The following is a 17,672-nucleotide window of genomic DNA, read 5'->3' as shown; positions in this document are numbered from 1 at the left end:
CCCAAGGACATTTTTTGAGAGTTTGGCCCAAAAGGGCCTTATTAGCATTAGCATTTGTATGTTAAACGAAAGGGGGCAGCGGGAGGCGTTAGCATATTAGCATAATAAGGCCACTCCATTAGCACACAGGGTCCAGCCTAGCCCCACAGCCAGGCCCATTAGAGCCACAGGCTCGGTGTGCGCCCACCACACAATCTGCGCTGGTCAAAAGATAACAGGAAACAAAAGGGGGGGTCCTATTTTAAATCAATTAATCAGGGGGCTCACTCAGAAAAGGCCTTTCCTGTCCCGGCAGGACTGACAGTGGAGGCTCCAAAGGGGCCCCCCAGTGAATTGTGAATCCCCTCTTTTTGGGGCGGGCCGTCAGAACAGATTGTTCTTACAGAATGTTTTTCGTACATAACAATTAGTACCATAAGGCTGCGGCCACCATGGCCCTTACAGCTGCTGGGGTGATAATGGGGTCCGATTCGTTTCGGCAGAAAAACGAAAGACTGAACGGTAAATATTTGAGCGTTTTCTAAACACTGGTGGTTGTTGAGGTGAGTGACCGGTCTCACACTGTAAAGCGCTTTCAGATCCATTGAAAGGCGCTATATAAATGCAATTCATAATTATTTTATTATTATTAAATGCATAGTTAAAGAATATTACTTCCAGTACAATGACATGTGGTCAGAATTACATTATTTCTCACCCCAACAATTCATCTCATACCATTAAAAATAATTTATAAAAGCTAACTGCCTTTTTTTTCTCTTTGTGATATGTACATAGAAATATTTTAATATTTAATATATTCACAGGAAATCGGAAAATTCAGGCACTTTACCGCCATTATAGCAACTTAATACAAGAGATCCTGAGATTTAAGACAATTTTTAAATACCAGATTGTAAAATAATCTTATATATATATTTATATTTCACAATGTCATCACTTTTTTTTTATTTTTTATAACAAAATATATTTTCTCTTTTCATCTTTCAATACTGGTTCTACATTGTACCAGATCTGGTGCTGCTCTATTTGTTCAGAAAAAGTTTGTACTTGAGGCCCATTGGCTGTCCATCCCCATGGCAACAAAGCCCAAACAGCTGAGTGTGGCCTCATTGAGAAGAACCTGAAGGCACAGGGCAGCTGCTGGACCGGCCGGGGTTTGCAGTGCCGAGCAGACATGTCGTTCTTAGGATCGGGGCCAGAACCAACATGGTCCGTACCTGTTTTTTTCATGCGCGTATTTTTTAAAGCAAACTCCCCCCCCCCACCCCCGTATAATGCCCCAGGCCAGCGGCTCCTGGTGACCTCCATCTTGAGTTCCGCGCGGATTTCAGGTCTTCATCCTGGAGTGTACGTCGTGGTAGCCGAGGAGACAGGGGTCGGTGGAGGTGGCATCGTGGGTAAAGACCGAGTCGTTGTCCGAGGAGCAGGAGCTGGAGGAGTCTTCGCAGGACGGGGAGTACTGCTCGAACGGCGTGGACAGGTCCAGGTACTGGGGGGGAAAAACACAAAAACAGGAGTTTATAGTGCTGCCAAAATCACCCCCTTCCCCCCGGTCATGGCAGGGTTTAGCTTCCCCCCCCCCCCCCACACGGTCTCCCACAGGACACCCAAAGCCATCTGTCTGCCCACTGAACAGTCCCTGGCACTAACAAACACGTTCACTGATAGGCCTTCCTTTGTTTCTGATCTGCTGTTTGTGTTACTCTGCTGTACACACTGAGCTTCTCCTGGGGCTAAACCTGCAATCTTTTTATTTAGGCTTTTCAAAAGTCAAGTGTTCCAGACCTCATCTTCTAGGTTTTTGCAATTTTCTATGAAAGAAAATGTGACGTCTTTCACAATTGTAATGAACAAATCAAAACAATAATAATAAATGTGCTCGATTGGCTGATGTATTGATTGATTGACAGGGTTTGAGTGCATGTTGCCATGGTGTCCCTATGATTGGCAGGCAGGCAGCCAAAGAGAGACTCCCCCCCCCCATCTGAGACAGCCAATGAGAGACTCACCTCGTCTGAGACGGCCAGCAGCACTCTGTCCAGCTCCTCCACCAGCTGTTTGAAGGTGGGCCTCTGGGTCGGCACAGCCAGCCAGCACTCCCTCATCTTCATGTACCTGCAGGGAGAAACACAGTCAGCACTGCACAAACACGGTCAGAACCGCACGAACACGGTCAGAACCACACAAACACGGTCAGAACCACACAAACACGGTCAGAACCGCACAAACACGGTCAGAACCGCACAAACACGGTCAGAACCGCACGAACACGGTCAGAACCGCACGAACACGGTCAGAACCGCACGAACACGGCCAGGGCCTCACAAGCAGGGTCAGAACCGCACGGGGGTAAAGACACTCACAGCTCATGTGTGCAGTTGGAGGGCTTGTCCATGCGATGCCCCTCCTTCAGCAGCTTGAAGAGCTCCTCCACCGGGATCCCGGGGTACGGAGACCCCCCCAGAGTGAAAATCTCCCACATCAGGACCCCGAAAGACCACCTGTGGGAACATGAGCCGGGCGTGAGTCCCTGGGCAGGGGGGGGGGGGGCAGCACAATGCAGCCATACAGCCCTACGCTCTGTCCTGTGAGAGCTCTGATACCGCTGGACTCTGTCCTGTGTGAGCTCTGATACCGCTACACTCTGTCCTGTGTGAGCTCTGATACCGCTACACTCTGTCCTGTGTGAGCTCTGATACCGCTGGACTCTGTCCTGTGTGAGCTCTGATACCGCTACACTCTGTCCTGTGTGAGCTCTCATACCGCTAAACTCTGTCCTGTGTGAGCTCTCATACCGCTACACTCTGTCCTGTGTGAGCTCTGATACCGCTAAACTCTGTCCTCTGTGAGCTCGGTACACTCAGCCTGTTCATACGATGCTCTGAATGATGTGTGTGTGCAGACGTGTGTGTCTGGAGTCCTTTCACACCAGGCCGCAGCAGGGCTCTCTGTGGGGCTAGCAGGCTAGCGGGCTAGCAGCTACGGGCCCTGATTTGCAGGACTGAAGGAAGCTGAGCGGAGGGTCAGCTGACTGAGGCACGGCGGGGCGAGGGGCGGGACTTACACGTCGCTCTGGTGCGTGTAGACTCTGTCGAACAAGGCCTCCGGCGCCATCCACTTCACAGGAAGCCGGCCCTGCAATCACAACGCAGCGCTGTGAGTGGTCAGCGCGTTACCACGCCGACGGCGCTGGACCGCCCTCCTTCTGATCCCCTCATACCCCACCCGCTCACCCCTTCCCCCTCCCCAGATCCCAATTATGTCCCATTAGCCAGCCTGTCAGTCAGGGGGGGGCACGTTAACATCTGTCTTTAAAAACATTAAAATCAGCAAACAGCCCCCACTGGGGACGCAGAGCGGAATGTAAAACACAGCGCTGTTTACGCTGAGCGGGACCCGCTAACAGGACCAGCTGCAGGACTGGGCCTCGCACGGCCTGCTCCTTACCGCCAGAGAGAGAGAGAGACAGAGAGAGAGAGAGGCCAGCGGCCGCCACTCACGTTGGTGGTTTTCTTGTAGTAGTCGATCTGGTGGACCCCGCGCGCCAGGCCGAAGTCAGCGATCTTCATCACGTTGTCTTCCGTCACCAGAACGTTCCGCGCCGCCAGATCTCTGTGGATGCACTGTCAAATAAAAAATAAAACAAAGTTTGTCAAGTCAAAATACTGACCTCAGGTGCCTTTCAGAGTCAGCTCTGACGGGGATGAAAGTCCCAGACGTTAGGGGTTAGGGCCATTTCCATCATTATCTGTCCATGCACTTGGTCCGCTCACTTTACTGACTACGTTCATCTGCGGTGAGCTCGGCCGTCTGGCAGCACGGCCATGAACAGGCTCACAGACAGGAAATTAAATTCATTGCTCCGCCATTTTAAATGCAGGATACAGTCCGAGTCAGACAAAAAAATGGCATTTTTGAAAATTCTTTAATTAAATATACTTTATATAGATTTAGCTCGGGATTTTTTTGGCAGTCGGAGTGGATGTCAGTAAGGATGGCAGTCGGAGTGGACGTCAGTAAGGATGGCAGTTGGAGTGGATGTCAGTAAGGATGGCAGTTGGAGTGGACGTCATTAAGGATGGCAGTTGGAGTGGACGTCAGTAAGGATGGCAGTTGGAGTGGACGTCAGTAAGGATGGCAGTTGGAGTGGATGTCAGTAAGGATGGCAGTTGGAGTGGATGTCAGTAAGGATGGCAGTCGGAGTGGATGTCAGTAAGGATGGCAGTTGGAGTGGTTGTCAGTAAGGATGGCAGTTGGAGTGGTTGTCAGTAAGGATGGCAGTTGGAGTGGACGTCAGTAAGGATGGCAGTTGGAGTGGACGTCATTAAGGATGGCATTTGGAGTGGATGTCAGTAAGGATGGCAGTTGGAGTGGATGTCAGTAAGGATGGCAGTTGGAGTGGATGTCAGTAAGGATGGCAGTTGGAGTGGATGTCAGTAAGGATGGCAGTCGGAGTGGACGTCATTAAGGATGATTTGGTTTTGTTTGTGGTTTGTGGCGGGTGACAGAGCGGTGCCAGACGGGCGCGCTCTTAGTGGTGAATTCGGCGGGCATGGCGGCGGTGGCGCTGCTCACCCGTCTGGAGGCCAGGTACTCCATGCCCCGTGCCACCTGGTAGGCGCAGGACAGCAGGTCCTTGAAGGTGAGCTGCTCCTCGGGCACCTTGGTCACGTCGAAGGTGTAGTCCATGCCGGGGGGGCGGCGGGCGCGAAGGTACTCCCGCAGGCTGCCTTTGGAGGCGAACTCCACCAGCACGTACAGCGGCCCTGAGGGGGGGGGGGGAGGGTCAGAGTTACTCACACACCGAGGGGTGGGATGGGGGGATCAGAGTTACTCACACACTGAGGGGGGGGGGGAGGGGGGGAGGGGTGGCAAGCTCACAGGTAAATGGACAGCGCGAGATGGACAGGAGCTCACCGCTCTGTGCCGGGGGCGGGGTGGGGGGGGGAAGGGGGGGGGCAAGCTCACAGGTAAATGGACAGCGCGAGGTGGACAGGAGCTCACCGTTCTGTGTGCACACGCCCAGGAGGTTGATGATGTTCTTGTGTTTGTCCATCAGCTTCATGAGCTCCATCTCAGAGATGAGGTCGGCCAGGTCTTTGTCCGTGGCGTCGTCTGTGGGGGGGGGGGGGGCATGGGGGGGTTAATTTAGTCAGGGTGGCACGGGGCAGGGGGCATTGACATTTGAGTGTTTAACCTGACTGACTGACTGCACAGGGGCTGCTCTAAAGACCTCTCTCTCTCTCTTACCTTTCAACATCTTCACCGCCACCGTGGAGACCTGCTCAGCGCTGTCCTTCTGTATCCCATAAGCCTCTGCTCTCACCACCTGACCAAAACAGCCTTCCCCGAGCGGCTTCCCAAGGGTCAAACTAGGGCACAGGAGAAGGGGGGTCACAACACTGTGGGGGTGGACTGCGTGGAACGGGGGTGCAGATACTTGTTTGGGGACTGCGTGGGACGGGGGGGGGGTGCAGGTGCTTGTTTTGGGGTACTCACTTCTTCCTGGGGAACTCCCAGTCGGGGTCGTAGGGCAGATCGAACTCCAGCACCCCGGCCAGCATGGGGGAGCAGCTGGAGGAGAGGCGGGCCACCCGCATGAGGGAGGCGCTGGACTTCCCCGAGGAGTCCGACTCCACGGAGTACTGCAGGGGGGGAGTAGCACACAGCGCGGTCAGACCAGGAGGCTCTCCCAGGAGGAGGAGCATCTCGGCTGAGAGGGGGCGGGGCTGGACGCATACCTGTCTGCGCAGGGGGAACTTGGACAGCTTCTGCACGGGGAGAACGTCGAAGGCCTCGCGGCTGCCGCTGGCCTGCATGCGGCACAGGACCACGATCACCACCGCCATGACCAGCGCCACCAGCCCCGACGCGTAGATGATGATGTCCGTGTACTTGGTCTCCATCAGATCCACTTCCTCCGCCACTTCCTCCTCTGCAAGATCAACCAGCAGAAACAGGAACGTGGTTCGATTACACAGTCACATTAAACCCAGATAGACACCTGCCCCCTTTATAAACACGACCCAGCAGTGCGACCCAGCAGCATGACCCAGCAGCGCGAGCCAGCAGCATGACCCAGCAGTGCGACCCAGCAGCGCGACCCAGCCCAAGCCTACCTGACAGGACGGTGAGCCAGGCGGACTGGTAGGAGAATCCGATGGAGTTCCCGGCCAGGCAGGTGTACTCTCCCGCGTCCCCCATGGAGACGTTGGTCAGGTACAGAACCTCCACCTCCGACATGTTCAGGCTGCCGGTCTGCGGAAGAACAAAGACAGAGCCGCGTTAACCACCCAATCCCTGCAGCTCTGAGCCTTTACCGCCAAATCACTGGAGCTCAAAGCCAGAGAAACCTTTACCGCCAAATCACTGGAGCTCAAAGCCAGAGAAGCCTTTACCGCCAAATCACTGGAGCTCAAAGCCAGAGAAACCCTTACCGCCAAATCACTGGAGCTCAAAGCCAGAGAAACCCTTACCGCCAAATCACTGGAGCTCAAAGCCAGAGAAACCCTTACCGCCAAATCACTGGAGCTCAAAGCCAGAGAAACCTTTACCGCCAAATCACTGGAGCTCAAAGCCAGAGAAGCCTTTACCGCCAAATCACTGGAGCTCAAAGCCAGAGAAGCCTTTACCGCCATAGACAGGAAGTTGGAATAAGGAAACTGGGAAATGCGCAGTGTACCTTCAGGATCTGGACGTAGGGGATGCCGTCGGGCCCGAAGCGGCTGCCGTTCTTCTCGATGTGCTTGAGCCACTGGATGTGGGGCTGCGCGTCGCTGTACACCTTGCAGAAGAACTGCACGTCCCCTCCCACCACCGCCGTGACGTTGGCAGGAAGGCCCGCCTGCAGGATGGGCCGGTGCGGGGAGCGCTCTGAAACCGAGGGGGGAGGGGGGGGGGGAGGAAAGATTAGCCCCCCTGTCCTAAAGCAGCACAAACAGCATCTGCTCGCTGTTCACTCTTACACTCACAGATAACCCAGCCTTCACTGCAGCAGGAACTTATTCATAACAATAATCACCATAGAAAAGTACAACAGAATCAGGTTCATTATGAGCAGTGATCTCAGTGTAATCTGCAGCTAAAGGCCAGATAAGCTGCACTCCCCACCCACCCCTCCACATGCTCCCCAACTCCCCACACTGCTCACAGACTGGCTCCGAGGGGGGGGGGGGGGGGGGGGCATGGCCCGACCCACACAGAGAGGCTCTTTGAAGTTGGGGGGGGTTTATTTTTTTGGAGCACGCTCTCTTGTGCTCAGAGACAGCCTGCTGACCCCAGACGGGACACCATAACAAACAGGACAGTCACAGGTCAGCGTACCCCGTCCCGGGCCCGTCCCGTCCAGGCCGACGCCAGGACCAGGCACTGCGCCCGTGTTTACTGCCCAATCCCCCGAGCCGATCCTAAATATCCCAGCAGACACTGGGGCGGAATTCCTGCTCCCTGACGGCACAGCCGGGGCGGCCCGCGTTCCCTTTCATCCCTCTTTTTCCATTTTGGAGAGACGGCAGGAAAGCAGGAAAGCGGCGGGGAGGAGAGGTCGGAGGTCAGACGCTAGCGGTTAGCGCTGCGCGGCGTGCGGCGGCCTCTTACCCAGCACGTCCAGCAGGTAGCTGTGGGCGATGGAGCCGTACTTGTTCTCCACCACGCAGGTGTAGTTCCCCCGGTCCGACGGCACCACGCTCTCCATCACCAGGCTCCAGTGCTGGTGCCGGAGCTGCAGAAACAACAACAACAGCAGCGCAGGTTAGTTACCGCACACCCGCCAACCAATCCACTGCATGTTTGTGAGTTGCCATGGAAATGAAGACATGCGTAAGGCAGGCTTCTTCCTCGGGCAGCTCTTTTATTGTCTCTGTGACACAAAGCGGGCGGCTGACAGCGCCCTGCACTAACAGGCCTGTAAAGAGAACAGGGCCAGAAGCCCAGCGTTGGCTGCTAGCCTAGCATGGCACGGGCGCTGGGCTGCATAATGTTCCTGCTGACAGACGCGAGCGCTCACAAAAGCTCCAGGTGGGGAGACACGGGGCCACACCCGACCCCATCCCCCCCATCCCCCTGCCCGTCCGCTCGCTCCTGCCCCCCCGCCCCCCCCTACCTTGTAGCCCCCGATCCGGTGCTCCCCGCGGAACTCCCGCCCGTTCTTCAGCCAGCGGATGGCGGGCAGCGGGGCGCCCATGGCGGGGCAGCGGAACTTCACGGTGTTGCCGGCGGGAACGGCGTAGAGCTTCTTCTCCATGCGCTGCGTGTGCGTCCAGTACGGCCCTGAAACACCGGGGGGGGGGGGGCGGGGGGGGGGGGGCAGATTACACACTGCACACACATCACCCAGGGAACATTACCCTTTACACACACTGACTTCACACTGCACACACATCACCAGGGAACATTACCCTTTACACACACTATAACACACACTGACATCACACTGCACACACATCACCCAGGGAACATTAGCCCTTTACACACACTATAACACATATACAATCAGTCAGAATGTCTCATGATTACCATACAGTTACAGCACCATGACTCACCTCTGGTGAAGTAGACCTGGTCGTTCTCCATTTCAGTTGAAGTGTCATCCAACCCGTTGTCTTCATCATCATCCTCATCACCTGATCCCAGTGAATCTGCAACATGAAACCCTTTCATTAAATTTAAGGAACATTTCACATACTATCTGTCTATTTACACACATCCACATACACATATGGACAGATTATTTTATTTTATACCATGACTAAGGATGTCCACAGTGATGTCACTACCGGCCGCAGTGATGTCATTACAGGCCACAGTGATGTCACTACCGGCCGTAGTGATGTCATTACCAGCTGCAGTGATGTCACTACAGGCTGCAGTGATGTCATTACCAGCCGCAGTGATGTCATTACCAGCTGCAGTGATGTCACTACAGGCCGCAGTGATGTCATTACCTGCCACAGTGATGGAGAAGTTCCTCAGAGGCTCCCTGGTGCCCCTCAGGACGCAGACGTACAGGCCCGAGTCCTCGTACGTCACGTCGGTGATCTCCATGAAGGTGGAGCGGATCTGTATGCGGGCGCTGTGGGTGACCCGCAGTTCCCCTTTGTACCAGTGGATGGCGCCAGGGCGGTTTGTGTCACAGCGCAGCTTCAGGACGTCCCCCGGCTCCAGCAGCAGGTGCTCCACCGCGTCCTCCCCCTGGTCCTCGTCTGTCCGGGAACAAACCCCAAAAACTGAGCCTGGCTGTCTTACCCCCGCCCCCCAAACCCTGCTCATCTTACAGCCCTGCTCCTATACACGCAAAACAGAGCCTGACTGCCTAACCCCCCCCCCCCCCCCCCCCCCCAAAACTCCTGCCTTCGTTCTTTTTACATCACACAAAGGAGCAGTTTCCATGGTGATGAAGGCCTGGCCCCCCCACCCCCCGCTGTCCTGTCTGTGTGGATCATTCTGGAACCGTGAGCGAGCAGCTTGCTCAGACTGACAGGCCGGTAATGAACATGTCATAGCGTGACAGACCTGGGGCTCCACTGCCGCGGGGGGGAGGGGGGGGGTGCTGACTAACTGAGCCCAGGCAGGCGAGCGACCCCCCCCCCCCCCCCCCCACCTCCACCCAGCCCGAGATCACCGCCCGTCCCAAACATGCCCCCCCCCCCCCCCATTCCCAAATCACTTCCGCTACCCCTTTCACGGCGGGCTTACCGGCAGGACGTTGGCTGGCCGCGTCCGGTCCCGGGTTCGGGGGAGGGGGAGGGGGAGGGGGCCTCTCTGCAGAGAAGGAGAACGGAGCTGTGAACTCTCTGGTCACACACGCGGGCGTGACCAGTCAGCGTGTGCGTCACTCAAACAATCAGCAGGGCTTTCCACTAAAGTGAACACAAAAGGGCCGTTTGCAGGGTTTAAACACCGCAGGGCAGCCCTGCGTACCGGACGGGGGGTGGGGGGGGGGGGGGGGCAGTGTTTAGACACCGCAGGGCAGCCCTGCCTACAGGACGGGGGGGCGGGGGAGCGGGGGGGCAGTGGGCTATCACTGAGCCCCTTTCATTTTTAAACGGGTTAACGAACATTAAAAGAATCAAGAATATAAATAGAGTGCTAAAATATAAATAAGTGCCTGGCACTGTTGGAGTCGATTACATTTTAATTCAGACAGTTTATTTAATTCCACGTAAAGTGCTAATGATGCTGCATGAGGATTTCTCAGTGAATGAACTCAGACTGGCTGAAGTGCCTGGGCTGGCCCCAGCTCTGGTACCTGCTGCAGGTACGTCAGGCACGGCGGACTGGAAGGGGACGGCGTACCTGGTAGGACGTGCAGCCAGGCGGACTGCGCAGACTGCAGCCCTGCGTTCTGCGCCCTGCAGACGTACTCCCCAGCATCCTCTGCGGTGACGTTGGCGAGAGACAGAACGTTGACTTTGGAGACGTTGCTGAGAAGTGGCTGCAAAACCAGAGAACACTCACCATCAACACTCACCATCAACACTCACTAACAACAACACTCATTAATGCTGAATAACAACACACCAATACTGACCAACAACTCACTAACACATACATCAACATTGAAAAACAACACTCACTAACAACACTGACCAATAACACTCACTAACAACACTCACCAGCACTGAAGGGAGCAGAAACAGTAGCACTAAAGAACTATCACCTTCTGTTTATAACTGAATCTCTGTTAAAGAGCCTTTTCATTCCCTTAGAATAAAATGAATCATGTGATCGCAGTTTCCCTCCATTTTAAAGTGTGCCTCTCCATTATAACCTGCACTGCACCTCCCCGGTGTCACCTGGAGCCCTGAGAGGGGTCTTCGAAGAGCGGCACACAGAGCAGATCTCTGATAGGTCAGAGGGACTGTCACTCACCGTCAGAGCCCGGAGGATTGGCTGGCCGTCGGCTCCCCGTTGGCCCCCGTCCCGTTTGAACCACTGGATGCGCGTGGAGGCGGGCCTGTGGGCCTTACACTGCAGCCTCACCTGCCCCCCCGCCTGCGCCGTCACGTTCTCGGGGTACCCCGGCTGAAGGAGGGGGCGCGGAGGTCTGTGCACTGGAGGGGGGTGGGGGGGTGGGGGGGAGGGGGGGAGCACAGACAGGGCTCAGTTTCACTCTCTCAGCTTTTGGCCAAAAGCCTGTGTTTTGCCTCTCAAGGCTCTGATTAAACACCGCGATAAAACCCGGTTAGCGCGTCCAATGCTAACAATCGCTTCACACACACACACACACACACACACACACACACACACACACACACACACGCCTCGCCGCGAAGCAAGAAAACGCTGCAATTCCAGGCCCATTTCCTCTCTAATTGCTTCCTGCAAATCTTTTTGTCAAAGGCCGATCTGTTCTCCCCCCGCAGAAAAAAAAAAAACAAATAAAATAAAAACAAATAAAAATTACTCTCACTGTTTGGTTTTGATTGACAGAACACATTCGGGGGGGAAGAGATAATCAGTTTTGGGGTGGATGAGTACCCACAGACAGACCCCTTTATCCCACCACACCCCACATCCTACAGGGCATCTGTGCTTACAGAGCATGCTAGTGTTAAAGACTGCCCCGACCCCCCCAATACCGGCACACAAACAGCCCTGCTGAGAGCGGGGGGGGGGGGGGGGGCACAAGCGTGCTCTCTTTCCTGCAGCACGAGGTTCTGGGGTATCAGGGTGTCAGGGTACCCCAAACCCAGCTTCTCCCCGCTCTCTCCACCTCCGGCCCCGCCTCCGTTCACACACCGCGAGCCGAGCCAAGAAGCCCATCTGCTGCAGGAACACACGGAGCCTGGGCCCTGACCTCTCCCTGACCTCTAGGGAAAGTGCGAGGTCTCGCTGCGAATCGAGAATAAACCGGAAGGAAGCGGGCAAATGAAGGAAAATGGGTTTGATCTGCAGCGCGAGAAAACAGACAAATATCTATATTCAAAAAATACCGCCCCTTCCCTCATCATTTTTGAAGGCCTAAAAATGGGAGGTGTCCTCAGACGCTGAAGGGTGTTTGTTACTTTGAGAACTGCTGACTAAGTTCTGCACGTTTACCAACAGGCTGGAGCAGAGTCCTACGCTCCTAATCCCAGTTTACCTCTAAAACTGTAACAAAAAAGCCTTTGTTACCTCACGGTATACCTCAGCGGCTGGGATTATTACACAAAGAGCTAATTAGCCAATTAAGGTTTCAGCAAGCCGACCACGTCAGCCGTGAACTTGATCTCTCAGGCGAGACAGACGGGTTCTCTCAGGCGAGACAGACGGGTTCTTTCAGACCGCCAGGTTCCAGGCCGCCGTGCGTGAGAGAGAGTCGCCCCGCCGTTGCCGTGGTAAACGAGCCCGGGCGTCGCCGTGGGCTACGTGTCGTCGCCGCCAAACCGCCGCGTGCCGCTGGCCTCGCCTCGCGGGTCGACCCCGGGCTCCCTCCCCAGGGCGGAACGCTGGGGGTCACGGCCGCTGCTTGTTTTCTCCCCCCCCCCCCCATGAGCTGGAACTTTCCGAGGCGGTGTGCGCCATGAGTTATTACTGCCATTACAGGAGCCTAACGTCCTCTGGGGCAGTGTCGGGGTCCCCCTCCACCCCCCCACCCCCCCAGTTTGTAGGAGGATCAGAGGCAGGGTCTCATAACGAACCGCTCCTCTGGGGGTCCCCTGGGGGCCCCCGGGGGCCACATCCGCCCCTCACACAGCTCCCGTTGTCCGCCGGCCAGCGGCGGGCGCCGTGGCGACGCCGCTGGGTAAACAGCGCCTGTCTGTGGCGGGAAGGAGAGCGCCTGCGCGGCTCTGTTTCAGCGCCCGGCCCGTTTCCGACACTTCACCAATAAAACCGGTAAAAACCCACCGCTTTTCTGCACGTGGGAAACAGGGAGACGGAGACTGGGGCTCAGGGACTGGGGCTGGGGGGCTGGGGGACTGGAGATGGGGGGCTGGGAGGCTGGGAGGCTGGGGGGATGGGGGACTGGGGGGATGGGGGACTGGGAGGCTGGGGGGCTGGGGGACTGGGAGGCTGGGGGCTCCTTTATCAGAAGCGTCAGCGGAAGCCGGGTCCTCGCTAGCAGCCCGTTAGCAAGACGGCGGTCTCTAGCTCCGCTCACGTCATCACAGCACTTAACTCTGAATGAATGGCTCTCTGGCAGGTAATGAAGGAGGACAGGGGTGCGTTTGTGAAGTATCAATGAAAGACCCCCCCCCCCCTGCACGCACCCCCTCACTGGCACCAGGCCAGACAGATTTACACTTCCGTCCCTGAGCGCTCTGGCAGAGAGGAACACCACCGCTAACAGAACCACAAACACAGGCAGAGAAACGCACTGCAGCACATCCAGCTCCCATAGGGTCACACAGTCACATGACTGGACACTCGGGGTCACACAATCATGACTCTGCACTCTGGGTCACACAGTCACATGACTACACACTCGAGGTCACAATCACAGCCATCGCAACTGCCACCCAAACGCAGGTCAATGACGCACTAACACCTGCACCACTGATATAGCTGTACTAGTGATATGCTATAATACATCTGTACCAATGATATACCTGTACCAGTGATATGCTATAATACATCTGTACCAGTGATATGCTATAATACATCTGTACTAGCTAGCTAGGACCATGAGGATGGGGCCTAAGCTAAACCTCTTTTCTCAGACTTGGTGCCCCAGGAGAACATTCCACAATTTCAGCCGTCTTTCCTTGTATATTTGAGGACTCAAATAAACCAAACAAATGCCCCAGTAGCAGTGTTATTTAAGGACACCTAATTCAGGCCGTACCACATCTGACTCTCTCAATATAAAGCGGGTTGGACGTATAATAAAAACCTAAAGAACTTAAACCAGACTGTAAGGCATATGAGATGGTTTTCTTGAAGGGATAAACTCTCTTGTTTTCAGGGAGTCATATGAGGATGGATTTCTTAGGGGAAATGGATAAACAAAAGCCAAAAAGTTACAGGAACTTAAATGGAACCAACCTTTGATTCTGCTCTCTTCCTTCAGGACCGATTTGGACAGGACACCATGCACCAGGCACAAGATAAGGACAGAAAGCTGGCAGGAGGTGATCATCTTGCAGACGTGGTGAGTGCAGGCCTTGTAGTACAGGGAGAGGGGGGAGGGAGGGAAGGAGACTCCTTCAGTGTTCACTAAACCTCAGATGCCGTCTCCTAGCATTGGCAAGCTCGGTTTACACCCCTGTGGCTCGTAACCTACAAGAGAAAGAAAACAAAAAAAACAAAAAAAAAAAAAACGTTAATCACATACAGATTTCACACTTCACCCACCATGTACTAAATATATCTTGGCAAGGCTGCAAGAAAAATATTCAGGACATATTTTTTCCAATGCATGTCAGATATAAAACTGACACTTATAAACAATGGATTCTTGAAAGCTTTAATTTAATCGCAAAGCTCTTTTTCACGTCTTTCTACAGAGTACGTGCCCTCCTGGAGCGAACTATACAGGCCTGCGTTATCAGGGCATATCTCTCTCTGTCTCTCGGGCATGAATGTGCGGCTATCGCGGCTGTTTCTGGTGAATAGAAGGTGTGCTCTCTGAATAACGGACGGTTACAAAGGAAGCACGTGAATCCTGCTGGGACGCCCGAGGCGCGCGGTGATAAGCGTCGCGCGGAGCATCGCAGATCCTGGAGAAATAACTCTGTCATCTAAAAGTTAGTCACTGAGAGGGTGCTCTTAAAAACGTTGCAATGTAACATATAGTATTGATAATCAAATTAGTATCTGTCAGTCAAATCTATATAGTCTTCATATCCTGCTGAAAGATCAGCTTGTGTTTTAATTTGGATTCCTGAACCACTGTTTACTGAAATTAACTTAACCTAATTTTCTTATCATTTGAAATGCCTTTGGGCTGATAAACACGATTAAAAACGGAGCTATCCTCCTTTCTACGAACAATTAAATGAAACTAATCCAACTATGCAGACCATACCGACAGTTAAACCACCGTTTCACATGTGCAAGGCATCCGGGATGCGCGTTTTTCAACGTTCAACGACGGCAGTGTCGTCTTCCGTGCGCATTCTTAAAATAAAATGTTGTTTCGCTTTTAAACAGTCTTTAAAATAGGCTACTGAAGTCATGTTTTAAGCATGCAAAGCGTATCGTTGCAACGCTATCCATAAACACTTTGATTGGAATTTTTATTAAGTATTAAGGGTCAGAAGTGGATTTGTGTACATCACATCAATACCTGAACTCTACACGCCAAATGGCCAGTGTAAAATACACCCTTTATCCACTTTTTTCGGAAAAAAATGTTTAATTTAATTATACTTTAACCTGACCCATGCGTGAATTTTAACAATGACACCCCAAGGCCGTTACAATACATTAACCACAAATCACAGGCCAGTCCTCCGCCCTGTTACATTCCAACAAATTGTTTGGTTAAATTTTAACACGAGCACAAACATCACAAAAGCGTCTATGGGTCTTACAATTTTGTCAGATTGATCAGTCAGGGTGGGAAACGTCCTAACTCTCTGCCTTGTTGGAAGCAAACGCGGTTCTATAAAATATATTGCATCTATATAAACACAAGGATCAGTACAATGAAACTAGTGGGGTAACGTTGTTACGAACCAAACTGAGGAATTAGCGTGAAAATTAAATAAAACGTGACCTGCAAAGTCAAATAAAACCAGCTTTGCCGTCGTGTCTGTGAATTTTGATTGAAACAATTGTAAAACAAACGCGAATTGACCAATAACACCATGATTTAATTGACACTCATAATTATATGAATTATATTATAACGGTTTCTCAAAAAATAAAAACTCCCGAAAACCGGCATAGACTACATTGTCAGCTTTGCGAAGATACTAAACAGTCATTATTGCTCCGAAAACATTAAATAAAATGATAATTTCTAACGATATAATTCCGTAATATTACCCGGTAAATCCAGCACTACATACTGCACTCAACAGATAAATTTAAAATGAAGGAAATATGTTTAGTTACCCTTTCTTCTGCTGTCGATGATAGGCTTCCTAATTCTCGCCAAGGTAACGCAAAATCGGAATCCCCATTTAGGGCTTATCTCCAGTTATTCGCCCCAAAATGATCTTTGGTGATCCTCTGGCCTTCCCGGTTGGAGGGTAAATATGTTCGGATAAAACTATAAATCCATTAAAAACAGAAACAATGCCCGCAAGACGAGCAGGGAGTCCGATCCTTGGAACGCCGCTCAAAGTCCAATTCAACCTTCTTGATTAGGTTCTCGTAGCCAAGACCGCTGTAAAGTTGATTCACAAGGAACGAAGTGCTAAATCCATTTGAAGAGAATTACCACAGGGTATTGTAGCGGTTTTTTTCTGTGCCTGAAACGAAAGTGCTTTGAAAGAAAACATTTTCGTGTTTTTCGAGAAAAAAGTGAAAAAACATATCCAGTGCAAGGTGTGAGTCCGTGTGATGCTCCAGTCTACGGCGTGTAGAAATAACGTAGCCGTAGCAGCGCTGACAATGGAACAGATGTCAGTTGTTTGCTCTGTTCCGATCACTCCTCTTGCTCTCTCTCTCCCTCTTGGTCTGCTCGCTAATGGTTCGTCCCGGAGAACTTAAAGCATTCACAAGCACATCCAGCCGAAATCTCAATTAGCAACTCTCCAGTTACGCGGCAGAGCTGCTCCGAGCGTCCTACTGCCGGTCCGTCTCGGGGCTCTGTGTGCGCGAGAGTCACAACAATGGACTAAAACGGGAGAGAGGGAGAAGGGGGGGAGGAGGACGTAGCATTCTGTAACCCCCACCCCCCATAAAATAATCCCTCAGAGGCAGCCCCCAGTCACAAATATAAACCAAAATCTACCCCGCACAACGGGCTCCATTCACTTACAAATTATCGACGGTTTCTAGAACTTATTTCCTTCTTTACATTTTCTTGAAGGAGCCCATTTACAATTGTGTTCAGCTTTTTCGGTTGTACAAATCGCGTTAACATAGCTAAATTCACTTTTTTTTTAAATTATGAAATAAGTAGCGACCGACAACCTGAGATACATTGCCTTCATGCAGCAGCTTGCATGCATCCCCATGTACCTTCAGGATTTATCTTAATTAAATTTGAATTTGCGTGCTTACGGCATGCTGTTTGCTCCTTTTAAATATAAGTTATATCTTTATCGGTTTGTTTTTTGGGTGAAACGTTTCACGTTTTCTTTTTACCATAGAATGTGGGTCTGTTTACTGGGTCTTCGTGACGAAACGAAGCGAAGTAAAGAGTAAAGAGAGTAAAGGAGGCGTATCTTCTGGAAACGCACGTAATTGCAAAGTACTCGCTGTCTGCGCTGAATAGCTGTGAATTGTCGTCTCTTAATTACATCATTGTAATTGAACTGGCGGTTAAGTAATCCCCTTAGTTGCGGCCATATACAATCAAAACAGCAGCTTTGCTTAATTCATTCATGAAATAGTGGCTACTTTTAAAAGGGTAGCCTACGTGTGCTTTTGTCTTGACCGAGGATATTAACTAGCAATGAAATAAAATATATGCGCTGCGTCAAGAAAACCCGGCGAAAAAAAGCTGCGTTTAAGCAACAAAATTCCCTGCATTGTCTTGTAGGTACTAGTTGGTTGACAATTCATTTCAAAATATCATGTGTATTATATAAGAAATTTAAATGGTAAGACTAATTACATATCGCATTTCAGTA

At 52.3% G+C, this 17,672-nt stretch overlaps 1 protein-coding gene across 2 annotated transcripts; it reads right to left on the bottom strand.

The window, feature by feature from the left end:
* Positions 1 to 602: 602 nt before the first annotated feature.
* Positions 603 to 17,206, bottom strand: fgfr4 (fibroblast growth factor receptor 4). 2 transcript variants are annotated; one of them, XM_035434766.1, is made up of 21 exons: positions 17,185 to 17,206; positions 13,969 to 14,202; positions 10,873 to 11,054; positions 10,297 to 10,435; positions 9,697 to 9,762; positions 8,946 to 9,203; positions 8,544 to 8,639; positions 8,105 to 8,271; positions 7,600 to 7,723; positions 6,686 to 6,876; positions 6,123 to 6,261; positions 5,745 to 5,938; positions 5,503 to 5,648; positions 5,254 to 5,375; positions 5,008 to 5,118; positions 4,579 to 4,769; positions 3,504 to 3,626; positions 3,068 to 3,138; positions 2,367 to 2,504; positions 2,013 to 2,118; positions 603 to 1,492 (listed from the first exon to the last, which is right to left on the bottom strand). In XM_035434766.1, exons 2-21 carry the CDS (start codon positions 14,060 to 14,062, stop codon positions 1,331 to 1,333), a joined length of 2,820 nt encoding a protein of 939 aa, XP_035290657.1. In that variant the 5' UTR covers positions 14,063 to 14,202; positions 17,185 to 17,206; the 3' UTR covers positions 603 to 1,330. The 2 variants fall into 2 exon arrangements, with proteins under 2 accessions (XP_035290657.1, XP_035290656.1); XM_035434765.1 differs by lacking the exon at positions 17,185 to 17,206 and adding an exon at positions 15,985 to 17,163.
* Between the last annotated feature and the right edge of the window lie 466 nt (positions 17,207 to 17,672).

This window comes from Anguilla anguilla, chromosome 9, assembly GCF_013347855.1.
Source record: "Anguilla anguilla isolate fAngAng1 chromosome 9, fAngAng1.pri, whole genome shotgun sequence".
In the NCBI taxonomy this organism is placed as follows: domain Eukaryota; kingdom Metazoa; phylum Chordata; class Actinopteri; order Anguilliformes; family Anguillidae; genus Anguilla; species Anguilla anguilla.
Note: the sequence above shows the minus strand (reverse complement) of the source record. Positions and strands in the feature narration are given on the sequence as shown.

Excerpts from the sequence above, each read along its gene's own strand:
- fgfr4 (XM_035434766.1), bottom strand. The coding sequence starts at position 14,062 with ATGATCACCTCCTGCCAGCTTTCTGTCCTTATCTTGTGCCTGGTGCAT. Across the intron at positions 9,204-9,696 it reads GGCCAGCCAACGTCCTGCCG|ACGAGGACCAGGGGGAGGAC; the intron begins GTAAGCCCGCCG and ends GTTCCCGGACAG. Across the intron at positions 6,262-6,685 it reads CCTACGTCCAGATCCTGAAG|ACCGGCAGCCTGAACATGTC; the intron begins GTACACTGCGCA and ends GTTCTTCCGCAG.